The 16,275-nt window shown below is 41.8% G+C and overlaps 9 protein-coding genes across 9 annotated transcripts; 4 read left to right on the top strand and 5 right to left on the bottom strand.

The window, feature by feature from the left end:
• Window positions 1-67: 67 nt before the first annotated feature.
• Window positions 68-1,369, bottom strand: WALSEDRAFT_32727 (NAD(P)-binding protein). The gene is made up of 10 exons (XM_006958565.1): window positions 1,280-1,369; window positions 1,129-1,223; window positions 1,056-1,080; window positions 959-1,009; window positions 862-914; window positions 750-814; window positions 686-697; window positions 398-637; window positions 160-352; window positions 68-113 (listed from the first exon to the last, which is right to left on the bottom strand). Exons 1-10 carry the CDS (start codon window positions 1,342-1,344, stop codon window positions 91-93), a joined length of 822 nt encoding a protein of 273 aa, XP_006958627.1. The 5' UTR covers window positions 1,345-1,369; the 3' UTR covers window positions 68-90.
• A 262-nt stretch (window positions 1,370-1,631) lies between these two features.
• WALSEDRAFT_69137 (hypothetical protein) lies at window positions 1,632-3,061 on the bottom strand (the record flags this gene model as incomplete). The annotated part of the gene is made up of 3 exons (XM_006958564.1): window positions 1,632-2,646; window positions 2,692-2,991; window positions 3,043-3,061. Coding segments are annotated over 3 exons (1,306 nt in total), but the record flags the coding sequence as incomplete, so codon positions are not given.
• A 45-nt stretch (window positions 3,062-3,106) lies between these two features.
• Window positions 3,107-4,384, bottom strand: WALSEDRAFT_32725 (zf-DHHC-domain-containing protein). Its single transcript, XM_006958563.1, has 4 exons — window positions 4,069-4,384; window positions 3,960-4,025; window positions 3,386-3,914; window positions 3,107-3,339 (listed from the first exon to the last, which is right to left on the bottom strand). Exons 1-4 carry the CDS (start codon window positions 4,340-4,342, stop codon window positions 3,231-3,233), a joined length of 978 nt encoding a protein of 325 aa, XP_006958625.1. The 5' UTR covers window positions 4,343-4,384; the 3' UTR covers window positions 3,107-3,230.
• A 103-nt stretch (window positions 4,385-4,487) lies between these two features.
• WALSEDRAFT_32723 (MFS general substrate transporter) lies at window positions 4,488-6,573 on the top strand. Its single transcript, XM_006958562.1, has 6 exons — window positions 4,488-5,001; window positions 5,048-5,214; window positions 5,262-5,717; window positions 5,761-6,208; window positions 6,256-6,343; window positions 6,388-6,573. Exons 1-6 carry the CDS (start codon window positions 4,720-4,722, stop codon window positions 6,495-6,497), a joined length of 1,551 nt encoding a protein of 516 aa, XP_006958624.1. The 5' UTR covers window positions 4,488-4,719; the 3' UTR covers window positions 6,498-6,573.
• HOR2 (Pkinase-domain-containing protein) lies at window positions 6,553-7,991 on the bottom strand. Its single transcript, XM_006958561.1, has 8 exons — window positions 7,902-7,991; window positions 7,791-7,850; window positions 7,651-7,743; window positions 7,429-7,608; window positions 7,072-7,377; window positions 6,875-7,024; window positions 6,648-6,827; window positions 6,553-6,605 (listed from the first exon to the last, which is right to left on the bottom strand). The coding sequence occupies exons 1-8, from the start codon at window positions 7,965-7,967 to the stop codon at window positions 6,582-6,584; spliced, it is 1,059 nt and encodes a 352-aa protein (XP_006958623.1). The 5' UTR covers window positions 7,968-7,991; the 3' UTR covers window positions 6,553-6,581.
• Window positions 7,992-8,012: 21 nt separating this feature from the next.
• Window positions 8,013-11,225, top strand: WALSEDRAFT_60499 (hypothetical protein). Its single transcript, XM_006958560.1, has 6 exons — window positions 8,013-8,359; window positions 8,405-8,577; window positions 8,625-8,699; window positions 8,749-9,489; window positions 9,538-10,846; window positions 10,890-11,225. The coding sequence occupies exons 1-6, from the start codon at window positions 8,024-8,026 to the stop codon at window positions 11,112-11,114; spliced, it is 2,859 nt and encodes a 952-aa protein (XP_006958622.1). The 5' UTR covers window positions 8,013-8,023; the 3' UTR covers window positions 11,115-11,225.
• Window positions 11,226-11,248: 23 nt separating this feature from the next.
• On the top strand, window positions 11,249-12,074 carry WALSEDRAFT_60498 (hypothetical protein). The gene has a single exon (XM_006958559.1). The coding sequence runs from the start codon at window positions 11,481-11,483 to the stop codon at window positions 11,865-11,867; it is 387 nt and encodes a 128-aa protein (XP_006958621.1). The 5' UTR covers window positions 11,249-11,480; the 3' UTR covers window positions 11,868-12,074.
• On the top strand, window positions 12,071-14,372 carry WALSEDRAFT_64533 (p68 RNA helicase; the record flags this gene model as incomplete). Its single annotated transcript, XM_006958558.1, has 7 exons — window positions 12,071-12,109; window positions 12,157-13,246; window positions 13,294-13,424; window positions 13,470-13,503; window positions 13,932-14,137; window positions 14,185-14,242; window positions 14,290-14,372. The coding sequence occupies 7 exons, from the start codon at window positions 12,071-12,073 to the stop codon at window positions 14,370-14,372; spliced, it is 1,641 nt and encodes a 546-aa protein (XP_006958620.1).
• WALSEDRAFT_46271 (ribonuclease HII) lies at window positions 14,296-15,616 on the bottom strand. Its single transcript, XM_006958557.1, has 4 exons — window positions 15,425-15,616; window positions 15,094-15,380; window positions 14,754-15,045; window positions 14,296-14,710 (listed from the first exon to the last, which is right to left on the bottom strand). The coding sequence occupies exons 1-4, from the start codon at window positions 15,609-15,611 to the stop codon at window positions 14,493-14,495; spliced, it is 984 nt and encodes a 327-aa protein (XP_006958619.1). The 5' UTR covers window positions 15,612-15,616; the 3' UTR covers window positions 14,296-14,492.
• Between the last annotated feature and the right edge of the window lie 659 nt (window positions 15,617-16,275).

Here is a 16,275-nt window from a genome sequence, read left to right as displayed (position 1 = left end):
AATTTTATTGGATCCTGATGGTCGTGAACAAAGATAGGATAAGCAGACTAATCAAAAAAATGAAGGGGAAATTCATTCAGTTCTAGTATTTTACAAAGCACAGTAACCACCATCTGTTGTTTTGTAAGTTGTGGATAAAAATCAGACGATAACACTCACCAACGAGAACATCCGTTCCTGTTACGTAGTTTGATGCAGGTGAAAGCAGCCAGATAGCAGCACCATTGAGATCAGTTACGTGTCCCATTCTACCCATTGGTGTTCTTTCGTACCAGGTCTTCTTGAGGTTAGGGTCAAATTTGTCGGTGATGGCAGTGTTCATGTAACCAGGTGAGATAGTGTTGACACGGATCTGTCTCTTATTAGACGCGTAACCGGCATAATTCGCTCAACTTACGTTGTGTGGTGCCCATTCACAGGCAAGTGATTTGGCAAGGTGAATAACAGCGGCCTTTGAGGCATTGTATGCACATTGTGGTTGTGGGTAGTTGACAATGTTACCAGACATTGATCCAATAAAGACCATGGAGCATGGCTTCTTGTTTTGAATTTGAATGTTAGCGATAGCTTGTGCAACAAAGAAAGTTCCGTTTAAGTTAATATCCATTACACGTCTGAAACGGTCAGCTGGGTAATCCTATGCTTCTGTGAGCTAATGTGTTGTTGGAAGGTAAAATTTTCGCACCTCGGCAGCAATCTTTTAGTCATGTATCAGTAATCGGCGCACCGAAACAAAGTTTTTTACTCACGTTATCTGCAACACCAGCAGATGTCAGAAGAATGTCAACTCCACCGTAATCTCTTACGATACCGTCTTACATATTATTAATTTTCATTAGTTCTAAACAAAGTTTCACGTACCGACGGCGCTGACGACTGCTTTTTGGTCTCTAACATCTAATTGGTAGAAAGAACTAAGGAATATTAGATATTTGTTGTTATATTGCTATATACGCACGCGCTAACATTTGGGAATGAAGCGTGTAACTCCTTGACAGCAGAGTCACCCCTATAAATATCAGCATATGATAGAGAATCGAGAGCTATCTACTAACCATTCTGAGAGAATATCAAAAATACCTGTTGATGTCAGCGCCATATACCCCAATGTAACCCCACATTACGCACCAATTGAAGTACATCCGGCTTCACAGAGTGCACGAGTCATCTCGAATCCCAAACCTCTAGCACCACCTGTGATAACGGCAGTCTTTCCTTGGAGTCTGTGTTATGTGCGATTAGTGTGTGTCTTTAGTAAGATAACAAAGTAAATACATACTCAAACTTTTGCAGCGTAGTAAGCTGTGATGATTGTTGGACAAGTGGGTTATCGCTGAAGGACATTTTGCTCGTTTTTGCGATGATGGGTGTTTAAGTTGGAGAGTTGTCGCTAAACTTCACAGACACGTCATACAAATTTTACGCCCTAACAAGCAAGTTTCTTTATCGTATTATTAATATATCCTAAAAATAGTCTTATATGTTGCCTTTCCCGTCAAAAAGAAGTCATGGTGCTATGACGTATGCCTGATAGTAAGATTTTTACGTTTCAGCCACTTAAAAGCTCTATAAAATACATAGAATTTACATTTCTTACATAACTTATTCATATACTGCCATCTTCTCTATAAAAAAGTCTATCTATTATATGTTACAATTTTAGCTGTAAACATGCAATCCATTCATCCAAGGCTCGTAACGCACTTTAGAGTTTTTGCGGGCAAGCGCCCAGCCTTCATACTCCTCTCTAAAGGCTTTCTCTTTTGCGATGCGCTCTTGCTGGAGCTCCTCTTCAGACTTCTCCTTTCTTTCATTCTCCTTGAGTTCTCTAGAAGCTTGCTCGCGGGTCTTCTTAAGTTTCTCAATCAGGTTATCATAGTACTCCTTTCTTCTCCTTGCTACACCCTTTGGAACGTCCTCGAATGTCTTCTTAATCTTCATTTCCGAGTCGACGTCAAATCCGCAGAGAGTTCCACCTTGGGGTTTGAATTCTAAAACTTGTGGTTGTTTCCATGGTTCGTCATAGCTAACTCCCTCTTCATCGTCTTCGGCATATGGTGGTTCGACTTTCTGGAGATTTGGATTGATGAGTTTCATAGCGGCCTCACCACCCAATCTAGCTTTAGCGCGGTGGTTAAAAAAGCCCATAAGCATCTCGGGAACTTTAGAGAATCCAACGAGCTCGACGAATGGAACTAAGAGCACTGGTGGCTGTGGTGGGATAACTGCTGGTGCGGAGGTCAAATACTTTGCGACACCGGTGCTAGCACCTGTAACAGGGATATCTATTTCTGGGATAACAGTCTCCAATTCAGCGTATTCCTTCAATGTATCCTCCTCGCCTGCTTTTGGCAATGAAGGAACAACTTTCGACAATTCTGCGAGCAAATCACGGGAAATAACACCAGATTTCCAGCCTTGTGCTAAACCTGCAAGGTACTCCTTGACAGTATGTCTGCCAATTAATACCACACCGCCTTCTCTATCGCGCTGGCTTTCTACTGCTTTTGGAGGCATCGACGGTGGTTCAAGGCCCATAGTCTCCCTGCGTTCAGCCTGTATGCGTTCTCTGATAGTAGTTGCGAGTGCACCGTGTCTATGTCCCTTCTCTACGATGTAATCCATAGCCGCTGCATTCAATATCGGCTGGGTATATGTTAGAATCTATTCTACCAATGCAAATGCACACACCTTAATGTAAAACTTGAAGAATTTCGCAGCTGATGGCTCGTCATATTCTGGATATAAAGCTGCGTAAACATGCACTCTTCTTGGTAGCTGAGAAGGCCCTCCGATTGGTTCTTGGGACAAATGGATTACTCTGTCCTTGTATTCTTGCATGATACGCTTTGTTTCTCTCCTGTCGTATGCATATAACGCCGTAGTTGAACCAGTGATGCCCAAAAAGATGCACCAATTCCTCGATGGTAACCGTGGCTTCCAATTGATAACTGACTCTGGTACACCGACGTACGTCAGTATACGAAGACTCTAGGGTGCTCTTTGTGAGATTATACAGATTATTCTCGATTAAGCACTCACTTCACGAAATTTCGACATTGTGGTTGTCTCTTAAGAGAAGACAGGGAAAGAAAGCACAAGATAGTCGATAATGCAATTAGATTTATTGTTTATAAATATTAATACATGTCTCTAGCACCTTCTGTAGGAGGCTCTCGTTATGTAATACGCTTATCTAGCTTGACGATGGATATATTCTCTTGCTTCTACTATCCTCCTGAAGGCGTATTATACCAGAAGTCGTTTAGTTCCTCCCTGATAGCGGTAACTTTCAATGCTTGAGCGTCCTCCACCGGGAATGCATTTGGTTGGCCGTGGCTAGAATCTCTCAGTTAAGGAAAAGATAAAGGGACTGTCCACTCACGTGCCAGTAGTATTTCTAGAAGGTATGAACCAGACCCACCAACCCCATATCCTGGCATTATCATCCCAGCCCAAGACATCTATGAAATTCTTCTTGGTGCCTCTGTCGAATATATTCAGCAGTGCCAACTGTGTCAATTTGCTTCTCTCCCAACCACTCAATGCTGTAGACGGTGGTGGTGGTGGGAGACTGATACTTTCTGGTGACGTTGGTGGCGCGGTGTAACGTGGACTGTGACTTCTATGCGCTCTGTCTGTTTCCAATGCCTCTATTGTCGTTTTATTGCTTCCCACAAGAGTGCAGTGCCAAATAAAGAAACCTAAGAGTGCGAATCCCAAAGTAAAGGTTTCGATAGCGACAAATGCCCACTCAAGCTGAGCATACCACGGTTCGATTGACAAATTCAGCTTTATTGATTCGACTAAAATGTATGTCGTCATCCCGAACGCGTATAAGCAAAGAAGTGCACCGTAGAATAACAGAAGGAGAAATAGCTTGTAGTTATAGAATCCCACGCATTTATTCAACACTGTGGGTTAGTCAGATTTGCTTTATGAGAGATCAAGATACTGACACCAAGGACAATGATGGTCCATCTTGTACACGCATCTGTTGCACGATGAGCAATGGTGTGAGCGGTCTGCAAGCTGTAAGATTTGAACACTGCGATAGTAAGACCTCACCAGGCTTGTATATCCTGCACTTGCGGCAGAACCTCCTCGATCCATCTGATTTGCGCTCCCATTCGTGTACGCGTGATTCTTCATCTGTATAATATATATAACCAGGTTCTATTACACAGGCTCTGTAGTAGCTGAAGCCAAACAATGAAAGTAGAAGAACGTATAAGATATTGTAGCCAAAATGAAGTCCAAGTGAATGAAACGAGTGGCTGGTAGCAACCACTAGCAGCAAAACGAGCGCTGTTAATCCGTACTTTTGTATCAGTTCGAGCATTTCATAGTACGTAATGACAGTGACAGCGAGAAGAAACCAGCTGAGGAATATAGAATATGCATAAAATACAATATATACATTTGTTATTTGTTCACTAAAAGCCACTCTATATCTACTCATTCATTCATTCATTCATTCATTCATTCCTGTCTGCATTCTACAACGACCCAGACGTTCTCCACCCGGTGCCTATTCATTTTCAGACTAGTATTTCTTGGCCGGCCTTAGTTCAGTTTTATCCGGGCAGGAATGTAGACTAGTTGGGTGAACATTCTATTCATACCAAATATGAATCATGCGAACAACTTTATTTGGTATCGTCCGCTTTGCATAAAACTATATCAGTGATGGTGCAGTTGCATAGAGAACAACTAAATATGCCTGCATACGATGCAAGTTCAAAAATATCGTCATTTAAGAACGAATCAACTATAACTATACCAATAGAAGATGAGAAAAAGTATCTTGTCGAGTTTACTCCTAATGATTCCGATAACCCGAAAAACTGGTCTGGCTTGAAGAAATGGTCAATTGTTTTCGCAATAACACTTATCAACATATGCACCGGTTTAGCTATGACTGTCTATGCTAGCATTGGAGACACACTAAAAAGGGATACTGGTGCTAGTCAGCTTGAATACATCTCGGGTATGACCACCGTAAGTTAGCTGGTGATAATTTTGACCTTAACTAACATTTTCAAAGTTTATGATTGCAGTTTCATTGCTCCCGTTGATTCTCTCCCCTATGAGTGAAAGTTTCGGTAGGAGACAGATATATGTCGTCACCGGTACTTTGCATGCCTTACTTTTCTTGCCGCAAATTTTAGTAAAGAACATCGCGGTAATCGTAGTAATGAGATTGCTACAAGGGTATGTTGTCATTATCATCATTGGCTAAACTGAATTTTATATCTTAGGGCATGTAGCTCGGTTGGTAACACCCTCGTTGGCGGTAGTATTGCCGACATGTTCGATGCCAGCGATAGGGGTCTCCCTATGGCTGTTTTTTCGTTGTTTGCCATTGGAACACAAGGTGTGGGACCTTCCTGGAGCGGATATACTCAGATGAACCTAGATGGTGTCGGTGGATTTGGAGGATGGCAGTGGGCGCTCTGGATAACTTTTATAATCAATTGCATTTCTTGCATTGTTAGTATACTCTTCTTGAAAGAGACTAGAGGGAACATAATTGTCAAACATCGTGCAAATTCTCTCAAAAAGAAGACCGGCTTGCCTTATTATGCGCCAGACACTGCGAAGTTCAATGCTGCTGGCATTGCAACATCTCTCAAACGCTCTTACCAGCTTTTCGTCGAACCTATTGTTTTCGCTTTGTCACTTTGGTGTGGTTTCTTATGGGGAGTCGTTTATTTGTGAGTAAGTGCTTTATATTGAGCACTGTCTGATCGTCTGTAGAATATTGGCCGCAATCCCTTGGACGTTCGAGAGAGCTTATCACTTTAATTCTGGTCAATCGCACTTGGTATTGATCTCAATAACGATAGGTTCGGTTATTGGATTCCTGAGCAACTTCCATCAGCAATCGGTATATCGTAATAGAGCAGCAAGAAGTACGAACAACAAATGTGCGCCAGAAGTGCGTCTTTACTGGAGCTGTGCTGGTGGATTACTCTTCTCTATAGGTTGCATTATCATGGCCTGGACAACAACAAGAGATGTACACTTTACGATACCGTGCATATTCGGATTAGTAACCCTCATTTGGGGTATTTACGTCGTTTATACCGCTTTATTCAACTACTTGAGCGATTGCTATGAAACATATGCAAGCTCAGCACAGGCGGCAACTTCAGCGTTCCGCAATTTCTTAGGTGCCATATTCCCTCTGTTTAGCATGAAAATGGTGAGTATAATTATCCAGTGATGTACCATTGCTGATAAAACTCGTAGTATGAGGGTATGACAGCCCCATGGGCATCCACGTTGATCGGATTGCTTGGATTTGCGCTGTCCATTATCCCATTCCTTTTGATAACAAGTAGGTCATGTTATCTCATGTTTATCTATATTAAGACCCTGCAGATGGATCTAAGATCCGTGCGAGATCAAAGATTGCGAGCCAACTTGCCAAGGAGGAAAGGGAAGCCGAACGATCAACATTCAGAAATATACCTACATTAAGTAAAGTATAAAACACCACGGACACCTATAAGCTCGGACATTAACTTATTCTTAATAAATTACTTCGTGCATTGTACATAATTATACATAATTTACTACTTGAAGTCCAGTTTGCGTGCCTTTTCTTATTAATTACATTCAAATATTTGTAAGATACTCACAACTTTTCTAAGATCGGGCTTGCCATCTTGTTCATGACCCGCTTTGCGCTTATTGGCACCTTGTTGCTTTGCTACAACATCAGGCTGCAACGGCCTTGGCTCGAGCTGCTTTAATGGTTTTGGAAGTAAAGGTGGTGGCGTAGGTTTCGGTTGATTAGAAAAGTAAGGCAATCTCAAAGCCTAAGTCGATAACATGAGTAAAATTGTGGTATACCATGCAGACATACCTCTTTAGCTGTTATTCGTTCATGTGGATTATAAAGAAGACACTTTGCCAGTAATTCAATGGCATCATTACCAGCCGCACTGAAAAGATCCTCAAGTGGCTGTTTAGGGTAGTCTTTGAACTTGATATATGATGGTAGTGAGGTATGTCCCTGTAGTGGGTTAGGATGTTCTATGAGTATGTCTTACTACTACATACAGGCCAATCACTCTCTTTTGGTGTGCCCAATGCCCTAAATATCGTGTTTAACTGTTCTATGTCATTCTCGCCAGGCATGTAAGGAGTTCTAAGCATTAGTTCCGCGAAAATACAGCCAACACTCCATATATCGACTGAAGAGGAGTATGCGCGTGCACCGAAGAGTAATTCGGGTGGTCTGTACCACCGAGTGATAACTTGCGAGGTCATTTTCATGCCGGGCTCAGCAACATCTCTCGCAAGACCGAAATCAGCTACTTTAAGGATACCTTTGTCATTGATAAGTAAATTGTTAGGCTTCAAATCCTGTATAGAGTATAAGCGGTACTTTAGTGAAGAAAGAGTGTCTATGCTCACCCTGTGTAGTACGAAATGACGGTGGCACCAGTCTACGCCTCGAAGGGTCATAGCCATCCAAGATTTAATATCACCTGGTCTGAAAATGATAGAGCGATCTTTAATAATGAGTTCTAGGTCGGTAGTCAGGAATTCCAATACGAGGTTAAGGTTTTGTTTGGCAGAGAAGACGTCTAACATCTGAGAGAGTGAGTGAAAATACTTATAAACCAGACGACGCACTTCTATTACGTTCTCATGCTTCAACTCCTGCAGGAATTTTACTTCTCGCACGGCAGACATATCAAGGCCATCTTTGAACTGTCCAATTTTAATCTGAGGGAGTGTTAGACTGTAGATCTAGCACCAGCGCTCTAATGTACCTTCTTAATAGCTACCATTCTTCCTGTCTCTACACAATGGCCCTGGTATACTGACGCATACTGGAATGAGAGATAAGGAATGCGAATGAGAGATCTGCACTATTTACTCACTGTACCCTCACCAACTTTACGCTCTTTCGAGTATCTCTTCATAATAGCGTTATTCAGCTGCTCCATTTTGTCATACGTCGCAGTTGAACTACAACAAGCAATCTCTCACTCGAACGACCATCATGACAGAAAGCATTACACCGGAGCAGCACAACACAGAAAATACTAGCTCTACACACCAAGAAGCTACTTCATCTCTGCCTACTTACGCAATGTACCAGCGGAAACCGCACACGATATCGGCCACCAGTTTGAGTGTAGAAGCGAGTTCTAGCGCAGGCCAGGGAAAGGACGCTACACACAGGCTTCAGATACAGCAGCTCAGAGCGTCGGCTCAGAATCTTGGGTTGCCGAGCGATAGCGTTGGCTACAAGATCTTAGAGGCTTTAGCTACAGCACCCCCAAGCGATGAAGACATCTCTTGGCAGGATGTTCTTAAGCTCGCGTCTTCCGATAAGGTGAGCAATCAAATGGTTTCAGAGCTTATCTGATAGTGTTCCAAGGCTACTTTGTTGTTACCCAACATACCAAGCTCATTTAGTATACCCATCAAGCCATCTTTGATTAGAAATCACATTATTTTCACCCTAAACGCTCCACATGGCGCCAGTGCAAGTCCTTTCAAACAGCAAGCGCAGATGCTCGTGACGAATGGTCTACGCGGTAGTTTGGATGAGTGAGTATCTTAAACGCTTTCATAGCATTCCAGCTCATTCAAAATAGAGAGAAATTGGTATTTCACGGACATTTGAGTCAAAACTATCTGAATAGTAATCTCTTTGATAGTAATACGAGAGCGTAGGTGGTTTTGTTTAGGTATTTTGATTTCAAGTCTAACATAGCTTAGTGCTTTGCTGAACAACCTAACGCCTATGACAAATCATGTTGGCTTCGAAACAGAATTTCCAACACACAAATGTTTCATAACTAGCACTTTGACTATTCCAACACCACCTATACCGAAACAAACGGCACGTTCACGTTCATCTTCACTCACAAATGCTGCTAAGAATCAAAGCAAGTCGACTTTCGCTACTTTCTTCGGTGGAGGCGACAGACGCACTTCATTCCTCTCACCTTCATCACTATCTGATGTAGCACGCAACGAATCTGAATATGAATATGGCCCACCAGTCGAAGTAAACGTGAGGACAATAGACGCTAGTGTCAATTATGACGACGTTAAACGATCACTCATAAAATCAGTCATGAATAGAATCAGAGAGAGACTTGAAGGTCTGCCTTCTAAAGCAATAGACAGGGTCGTTCAGTTTGTTGTGCAGTTTTATCCAGATACGCCGTCTTCTGCTACTTTGTTAGCGAAGCGTGCGCCTTCAAAGAAGTTGGGAATGGTCACTCCAAACTTGAGTGATCCTGATGTTAGCACTGCAGTAATTCAAGAATTATATATCAAAGTTCGCGATGAAGTTAGTTCATTGTCATGGAATGAGCAGTTAGCTCAGAAGGAAAACGCTGGCGAAATCATAACTGAGCGCGAAAAGGAAACACTTGAAGAAGCTGTTGAAGATGAAGCGTCATTGGCTGTTGAGAGAGTAGAAAGCGTTGTAACTACTGAGATATTTGACCTGTAGGTGTCATCCAATCGCATGACCACAAGGAAATTAACATACTTTAGACTTTACGTTCCTAATAATGCGGAAATTATCCGGAATGACACATTGTCGTCTAGAATTGCAGCTTTGAACATGTTAGATCTCAATTTGAACCACCTGGGCGTACAAGTTCCAGACGCACCTCTTAACGGACAGGATGAAAACGAAGCTGAAGCTGACGCTAGGAAGGGTCTAGAGGCTGTCGTGAATGACTGTGGTCAAGAGCTACAGAAAATTGGAGGTTGCTTAAGTCCAGCTGAAAAAGTTGATATCCTCGTACAAGCTCACAAGAACATTGTTGATGGATTAGCAGTTTTACCTCCCATCAGATTGCGTCCTGAGGGTGACAATCAAGAAAGTGATTCAGCTAAGGACGAAGAGAGTAAAGATAGAGAAAGAGAAGATAAGAGCAAGCCAACAAGCAGTGCAGATTTAATACTTCCTTTACTGATATTCTCGATGGTGAAGTCAAATCCAACACAAATGGTTAGTAACCTACTATTCATTCAGCGTTTCCGAGCCGAAGGTCTCATGTCGGGCGAGGCAAGCTATGCATTAGTCAATGCAACTGCAGCCGTGGAGTTCTTGAGCTCCGTTGACCTTTCGGAGCTGGGCTTGGGAGGTAGTGATAGAATTATTGGATTTGGAGAAGATATCGCACAATCGAGTCTTCCACTTCGACCAGTCCAGGTAGAATCGGATGAACTATCCAGCAAGATAAGGAGTAAAGTCACAGCTGAGATAGGAGATCTTGCTGGATCCGCCAATAAAGTTCTATCAGGTGTGGTAGATTCAGGGTGGGGTGCACTGAGAGGATTGATTGATCGCAATGAAGATAACATTCCTCCACCTACGATAATAAAAACAGCAGACGAGCTCACAAGTAGTCCAGTTAATAGTAGACCACAAAATCTTTTTAATAGACGCACAAGTAGTATCTCAGTAGCCAGTATTGCGGCAAACGTAGCTAATATTGCAAGCGGGAAGGATACCAAACCGCGCTTGAACACCTTCCCAGACGCCTCATCGGATGATCGAGAGCTTATGAATATACCAAATTCTGCTACAACTGGTAACCCTAGTAAGGATATGCCTGTCTCGCAAAGCCTTGATTTCCAACATAAGCGCAATGACTCAGATGCACGGAGTGTCAAGTCTATGAGCAGCTTTAAGAGCAACAACAGTAATAGAGAAGAAAGTCTGGGCGAGAGGATGAATATTGCGAACAGGTTGGCTAGTATACCAGGCCTTGGTCGATTGTCAATCAGCCAAGGCTCACCAACTAAAAGTCAGGAAGCAACTTTGAGTGTATCGCCTTCTCAAAATTCGTTAGTAAGTAACATAATTGTTAATTAGAGTGAGCTAAATTTTTCAGTTGAATTCCATATTCCCATTCAAGCCTGGTCACTCAAGAACACAGTCATATAACAGCCAATTGGCTGCTTATGAGCCACCTAGCTCACATTTCCTTAATGCTAACGCAGATGACTTGAAAGTCAGCGAGGTGAAGGCGTTATTAAGTGACTATAAGCGGTTGGCAGGTGTCGTTGAGTCTTTGCAAACTTTACTCGCCCAACAGCAACAACCACAGCAACAATAAATGGATTTGCGATGTTTACAGATACACGATTCCGTGATACATGTATGACTTCATTATAGATACTGATAAGTTGATCAAAGATATATATTGTAACTTTCCGATTATAGTTTTATTAAATGAAAAAGTGGGGGATTGTTATGTTCATCCGTTATAGATATTATTCAAGTTTCCTAATTAGGCAACGGTGATTGCTGAATTTGGTTTCACATTCAGAACTGCCGGATTTGGAATGCTATAATAAACGCAAGTAGATAAGCGTGCAAGTCCTCTTCATACCCTCAAGGCTACATTCTTGAGTCCCGTTCCATTCTCATTCCAGGTCCAAGGAGCCTAAAATTAGGACAAAGACACTCATCAAGATAAACAATGAGCTCCGTAGTAATAGCTGCACTATTAACAGTGACCGCTTTGGTGGATAGTTCTGTCATCACGAGAAGTCAGGTAATATCGAGCCTGCAGAGACTGAAGCACATGTTTAACAACATCACACACCTCATCCATTCTGTGACAGCAATCAGAGGGAAGCTGACGATAAACTCAGTTGGAAGGCTGTTGACATATACGCCATTCAAGACAACGGCAAAGCAAATACTACCTGTATCAGAGAGACAGAGACTGCGGACGACTGCGATAAAGAGATCCCGACGTATACAAACTATGCTGAACCAAAAGCCGAGCCGGACGATACCAGCGGTAGATAACATGCGTATCAACATGCTGGAAACGAACCTAATCAAGCAGGTATTTGCTTAGGATCTGTATGATGCTTATACTACAATTGAACAACTGGCTTTTGTATCAACTGTCCTTTATACACCATTTCTTTTATCTAGCCTTTGAGCAGCTGGAGCGTGTGGGCGTGAACGCTACAGGATGTGCTCTATAAAATATACAAAAGGCCTCTAGTTATGTATTTAATCTTGAGATTTTTTAATTTCTGAGATAGACGTTAAAGAATGTTCGTTGATAAATCTTCAAAGTCAACTCTCAAGATGGTGAGTCTAAAATATCTGAACATAACTTAAATATTAATTAAATGCAGTCTTACGGTAACGGTTACAACTCATATGGTGGTTCTGGTGGATACTCACGCGGTAATGACAGAGGTGGCTCAAAATCATACGGCGGTGGCGGCGGCGGCTACGGTGGTGGCCGTGACAGAAACTACGGTGGATCCCGCGGTGGTTACGACGATGGCTTCAGCGACGGCCTCAGCAAACCAGATTTCAGCAATTTGACAAAGTTTGAGAAAAATTTCTACGTCGAAGACAAGCGCGTTCAAGGCCGTAGCGATCAAGAGGTCACCGAGTTCAGAAAGAAGCACGACATGTCTATCGTCGGTACCGGTGTTCCTAAGCCTATCACTGCCTTCGACGAGGCCGGCTTCCCTAACTACATTTTGAACGAAATCAAAAAGATGGGATTCCCATCACCAACTTCCATCCAATGTCAAGCCTGGCCTATGGCTCTCAGCGGTAGAGACATGGTTGCTATCGCTCAAACAGGTTCTGGTAAGACCATTTCCTTCGCTTTGCCAGCTATGGTCCACATCAACGCACAGCCATTGTTATCACCAGGTGACGGTCCAATCGCATTGATCTTAGCTCCAACACGTGAGCTTGCTGTCCAAATCCAAGAAGAATGCACAAAATTCGGTAAATCTTCAAGAATTCGTAACACTTGTGTATACGGTGGTGTACCAAAAGGACCACAAATCAGGGACTTAGTTAGAGGTGCCGAAATCGTTATCGCTACCCCAGGTCGTTTGATCGATATGCTTAACATGGGCAAGACCAACCTCAAGCGTGTCACTTACTTGGTTATGGATGAAGCTGATCGTATGCTTGATATGGGTTTCGAACCTCAAATCCGTAAAATTGTCGAGCAAATCAGACCTGACAGACAAACACTCATGTTTTCAGCTACATGGCCTAAGGAAGTTAAGGCCTTGGCCCACGATTTCTTGACAAACATGATTCAAGTTAACATCGGTTCATTGGAGTTATCAGCTAACCACAACGTCAAGCAAATTATTGAAGTTTGCTCTGACTTTGATAAGCGTGGTAGACTTGTCACCCACCTTGATCAAATTTCCCAAGAGAATGCTAAGGTTCTCATTTTCATCGGTACAAGTGAGTGTTCGTAAAAATCATATAGCATTTGCTAACCAAATAATTAGAGCGTATCGCTGATGATTTGACTAAGTACCTCCGTCAAGACGGTTGGCCAGCACTCGCCATTCACGGTGACAAGCAACAACAAGAACGTGACTGGGTTTTATCAGAATTCAAGTCTGGTAGATCCCCAATTGTGAGTTTCTTGAATTACATAAATAACCCAGCTAACGTCGCTCAGATGCTTGCTACTGATGTTGCTTCACGTGGTTTAGGTACGTTTAATTTTTTACAGCGCAGGTTCTGTTGTTGTCCATCTTGAGCGATTGAGTGAGAGGTCAGAGAATCGTATCAGACGTGGATCTTTTATCTAGATCTATCTCAAAAATGAAGATAGGCAAATTAGAGAAGAAGTCGATCGATGTTTCCTAGATAATTAGTCGACATCGGTTTCAGCTTTCTGCACGATTATTATAGCGAACGTCTAGTTGTCTTTATGCTGTATAGTAGTATAATGGGCAGTGATTATGATATTGTTATAGTAAGCATATACGATTCCTATAAAACCTCGAGATGAGGTAGCTTTTATTTTGATAGCTACTCACAGAACTCGAAATTTCTTCGATGCAGCAGCAGCAGCAGCCTTTTCGTTGTTAGCGCTTTTTGAACAAATGCTCACTTTGATTTTTTTCTACTAATATAGACGTCAAAGATATTGGTTATGTTATCAACTATGATTTCAGCAGCAATGTTGAAGATTATATTCACAGAATTGGTAGAACCGGTAGAGCAGGTACTAAAGGTACTTCAATCACATTCTTTACCACAGAAAACGCAAAGAGCTCCCGTGATCTCGTAAAGATTTTGCGTGAAGCTAACCAAAATGTTCCACCAGAATTAGAGGAAATGGTTAGTCTTGATTGAGATAGTATTACATATTGCTAACTCACTTGCAGGCATCATTCGGTGGCCGTGGTGGCGGCGGTCGAGGTGGCTACGGCGGTCGCGGCAGAGGTTCGTTATCTTTTAATGTTCTTTAACATATCTGACGAGCTAATCAGGTCGTGGCGGTTACGGCAGAGGCGGCGGCGGATTCAGCAGTGGTGCTAACAGCTACTCTGGTGGTAACATGAGACGCTGGTAATGGCAACCACGCTGTTCGTTAGCTTATCTATCGTAATTTTTATTTCATCTTTTTGGTATACAAAGAAATTGTAGATATACATTATTATTTATGCATAGACGCATACTTCTAGAATTACAATTAAAGAGAGGAAATTGGTTGTACGCCTAACTTCTTTAACGATGGAGGTGCATCGCTAAGTTGAGACTTGTAGACATTTTCATCCTCATCCATCCAGGTAACTTGATGGGCATTCGATTCTAGTAGGTTCTTGACTGTCGACCAACTAAATCTGGCCAATTGTGGTAACCCAAAGACATCATCGAGGTTGTTTTTAAGCCAAGCGACGGTGTTTGGATCTTTAAAATGTGAGATATGTAGCAGATTCATATAATAACTTACCACCTGGATATCCACTGCCTAATTTCATCTTCTCGGGTTGCTGTTCTGAGACATCAACTGAAGAATCCTCATTCTTGAGCTTCTTTGAGGAGCTAATCGCGTTACTAATAGGTTCCAAGAAGGACCAATTGTCGATAATTGCATCTCTGGTTACTTTAGCCGCTATGGAAGCTGCTGAAACAATTGGGAACAATGAATCAGCTTTCGACGCGACTGTAAAGCCGATAGAAGGGAATGCGGCTTCTAGTTTCGCCTGATAGGATTTAGCTGGTCCAACTGTATCAACATATACCTATTAAATGACTTCAATATTGTTAAAGAGGGGTTGGTTATCGCTTACATGTTCTAATTGCACACCTTTGGCTATAACATCATTGATTAATGAGAATGTAGCATCGTGTGATTGTGCATTGAGATTATATGGAACTTTCTTAAGCATTCCTGCGCTGATATCTTGAGGAGACATCACGCGAACTGACCAAGCGAGTTGATCTGAGAGTGAAATAAGCTTATCGAGAAGCGTTTGACGTGATTCTGCTGTGAGAGCTTTCGAATCTGCGAATCCAACATCTTTGAGTGTATCTTCATAATCGAGATTACAATATGCAATACCGTAAACAAGTGGACCTGACGTTAATTAGACTGATGAATGTGAGGATATAATCGATTACCTAAAACTGGACCTCTGCCTGCCTCATCAACTCCCATCATTACTTTGTTATTGAGGAGGGTTTCTGGGACATCTGAGTGATAGCTGTAGGATGATACAAGCGGTTCTCCAGCGTTCATAGATGGTGGTAGTGCATGCACTTCTTCATCATCATCTAATTTACTATCTTTACGCGTCCTTTTAACCATTTTGTCGCGTCTTCTTTGTTGATAGTTTGTCAAGTCGAAAATAAATGTAGGTTTTACAAATAAAAAAGTACTCTTAGTGCTTTTACTTTTTTATTATATGAAATAGAATATTAAACTCGCGTATTTATCTTTGTTCTACTTAAACTGAGAAAACAAAGAGAGCAAAGGTAAGGTCTAAGAACAATGAACAGTTATTTATTATAATGTGTATGACTCCTATTTGTTATTTTCAAATTCAGTACAGTAAAGATGCAATTTTCGTCGCAATTTGAGCTTACAGCGAAGGTAGCAACTTTGTGAGTTGTATAACGCCTACTAGAGCAGAGCTAAAGAATCTAACATAGACTTTCATTTGTGTTGTTGATAGCTGATTGTCTCGCATTAATGATAGATGCTATAAAGAGCTTAGACAGCAGATTAACAAAATATCAGCAATCAGTAAATGAAATTTTAGTGGTTTTTGAACTCGGATTTTTCGGATACGTTAATAGTAGGACATCAAATTTGATTTATATAATAAATATCATCGTTGGCTTATTAGTTGCGTATAACAACTTGTCACAGTCGGATGCAACATATAATCTGGTTGTTAGCTACCTATCACTGTCTATAGTCCTTATAGCTAACTCTACAGTGTTGATATTTAAAAAGTTCTACAACGACG

Source organism: Wallemia mellicola (genome assembly GCF_000263375.1).
Source record: "Wallemia mellicola CBS 633.66 unplaced genomic scaffold WALSEscaffold_11, whole genome shotgun sequence".
In the NCBI taxonomy this organism is placed as follows: Eukaryota; Fungi; Basidiomycota; class Wallemiomycetes; order Wallemiales; family Wallemiaceae; genus Wallemia; species Wallemia mellicola.
This window is presented reverse-complemented; position numbering and strand designations above follow the sequence as displayed.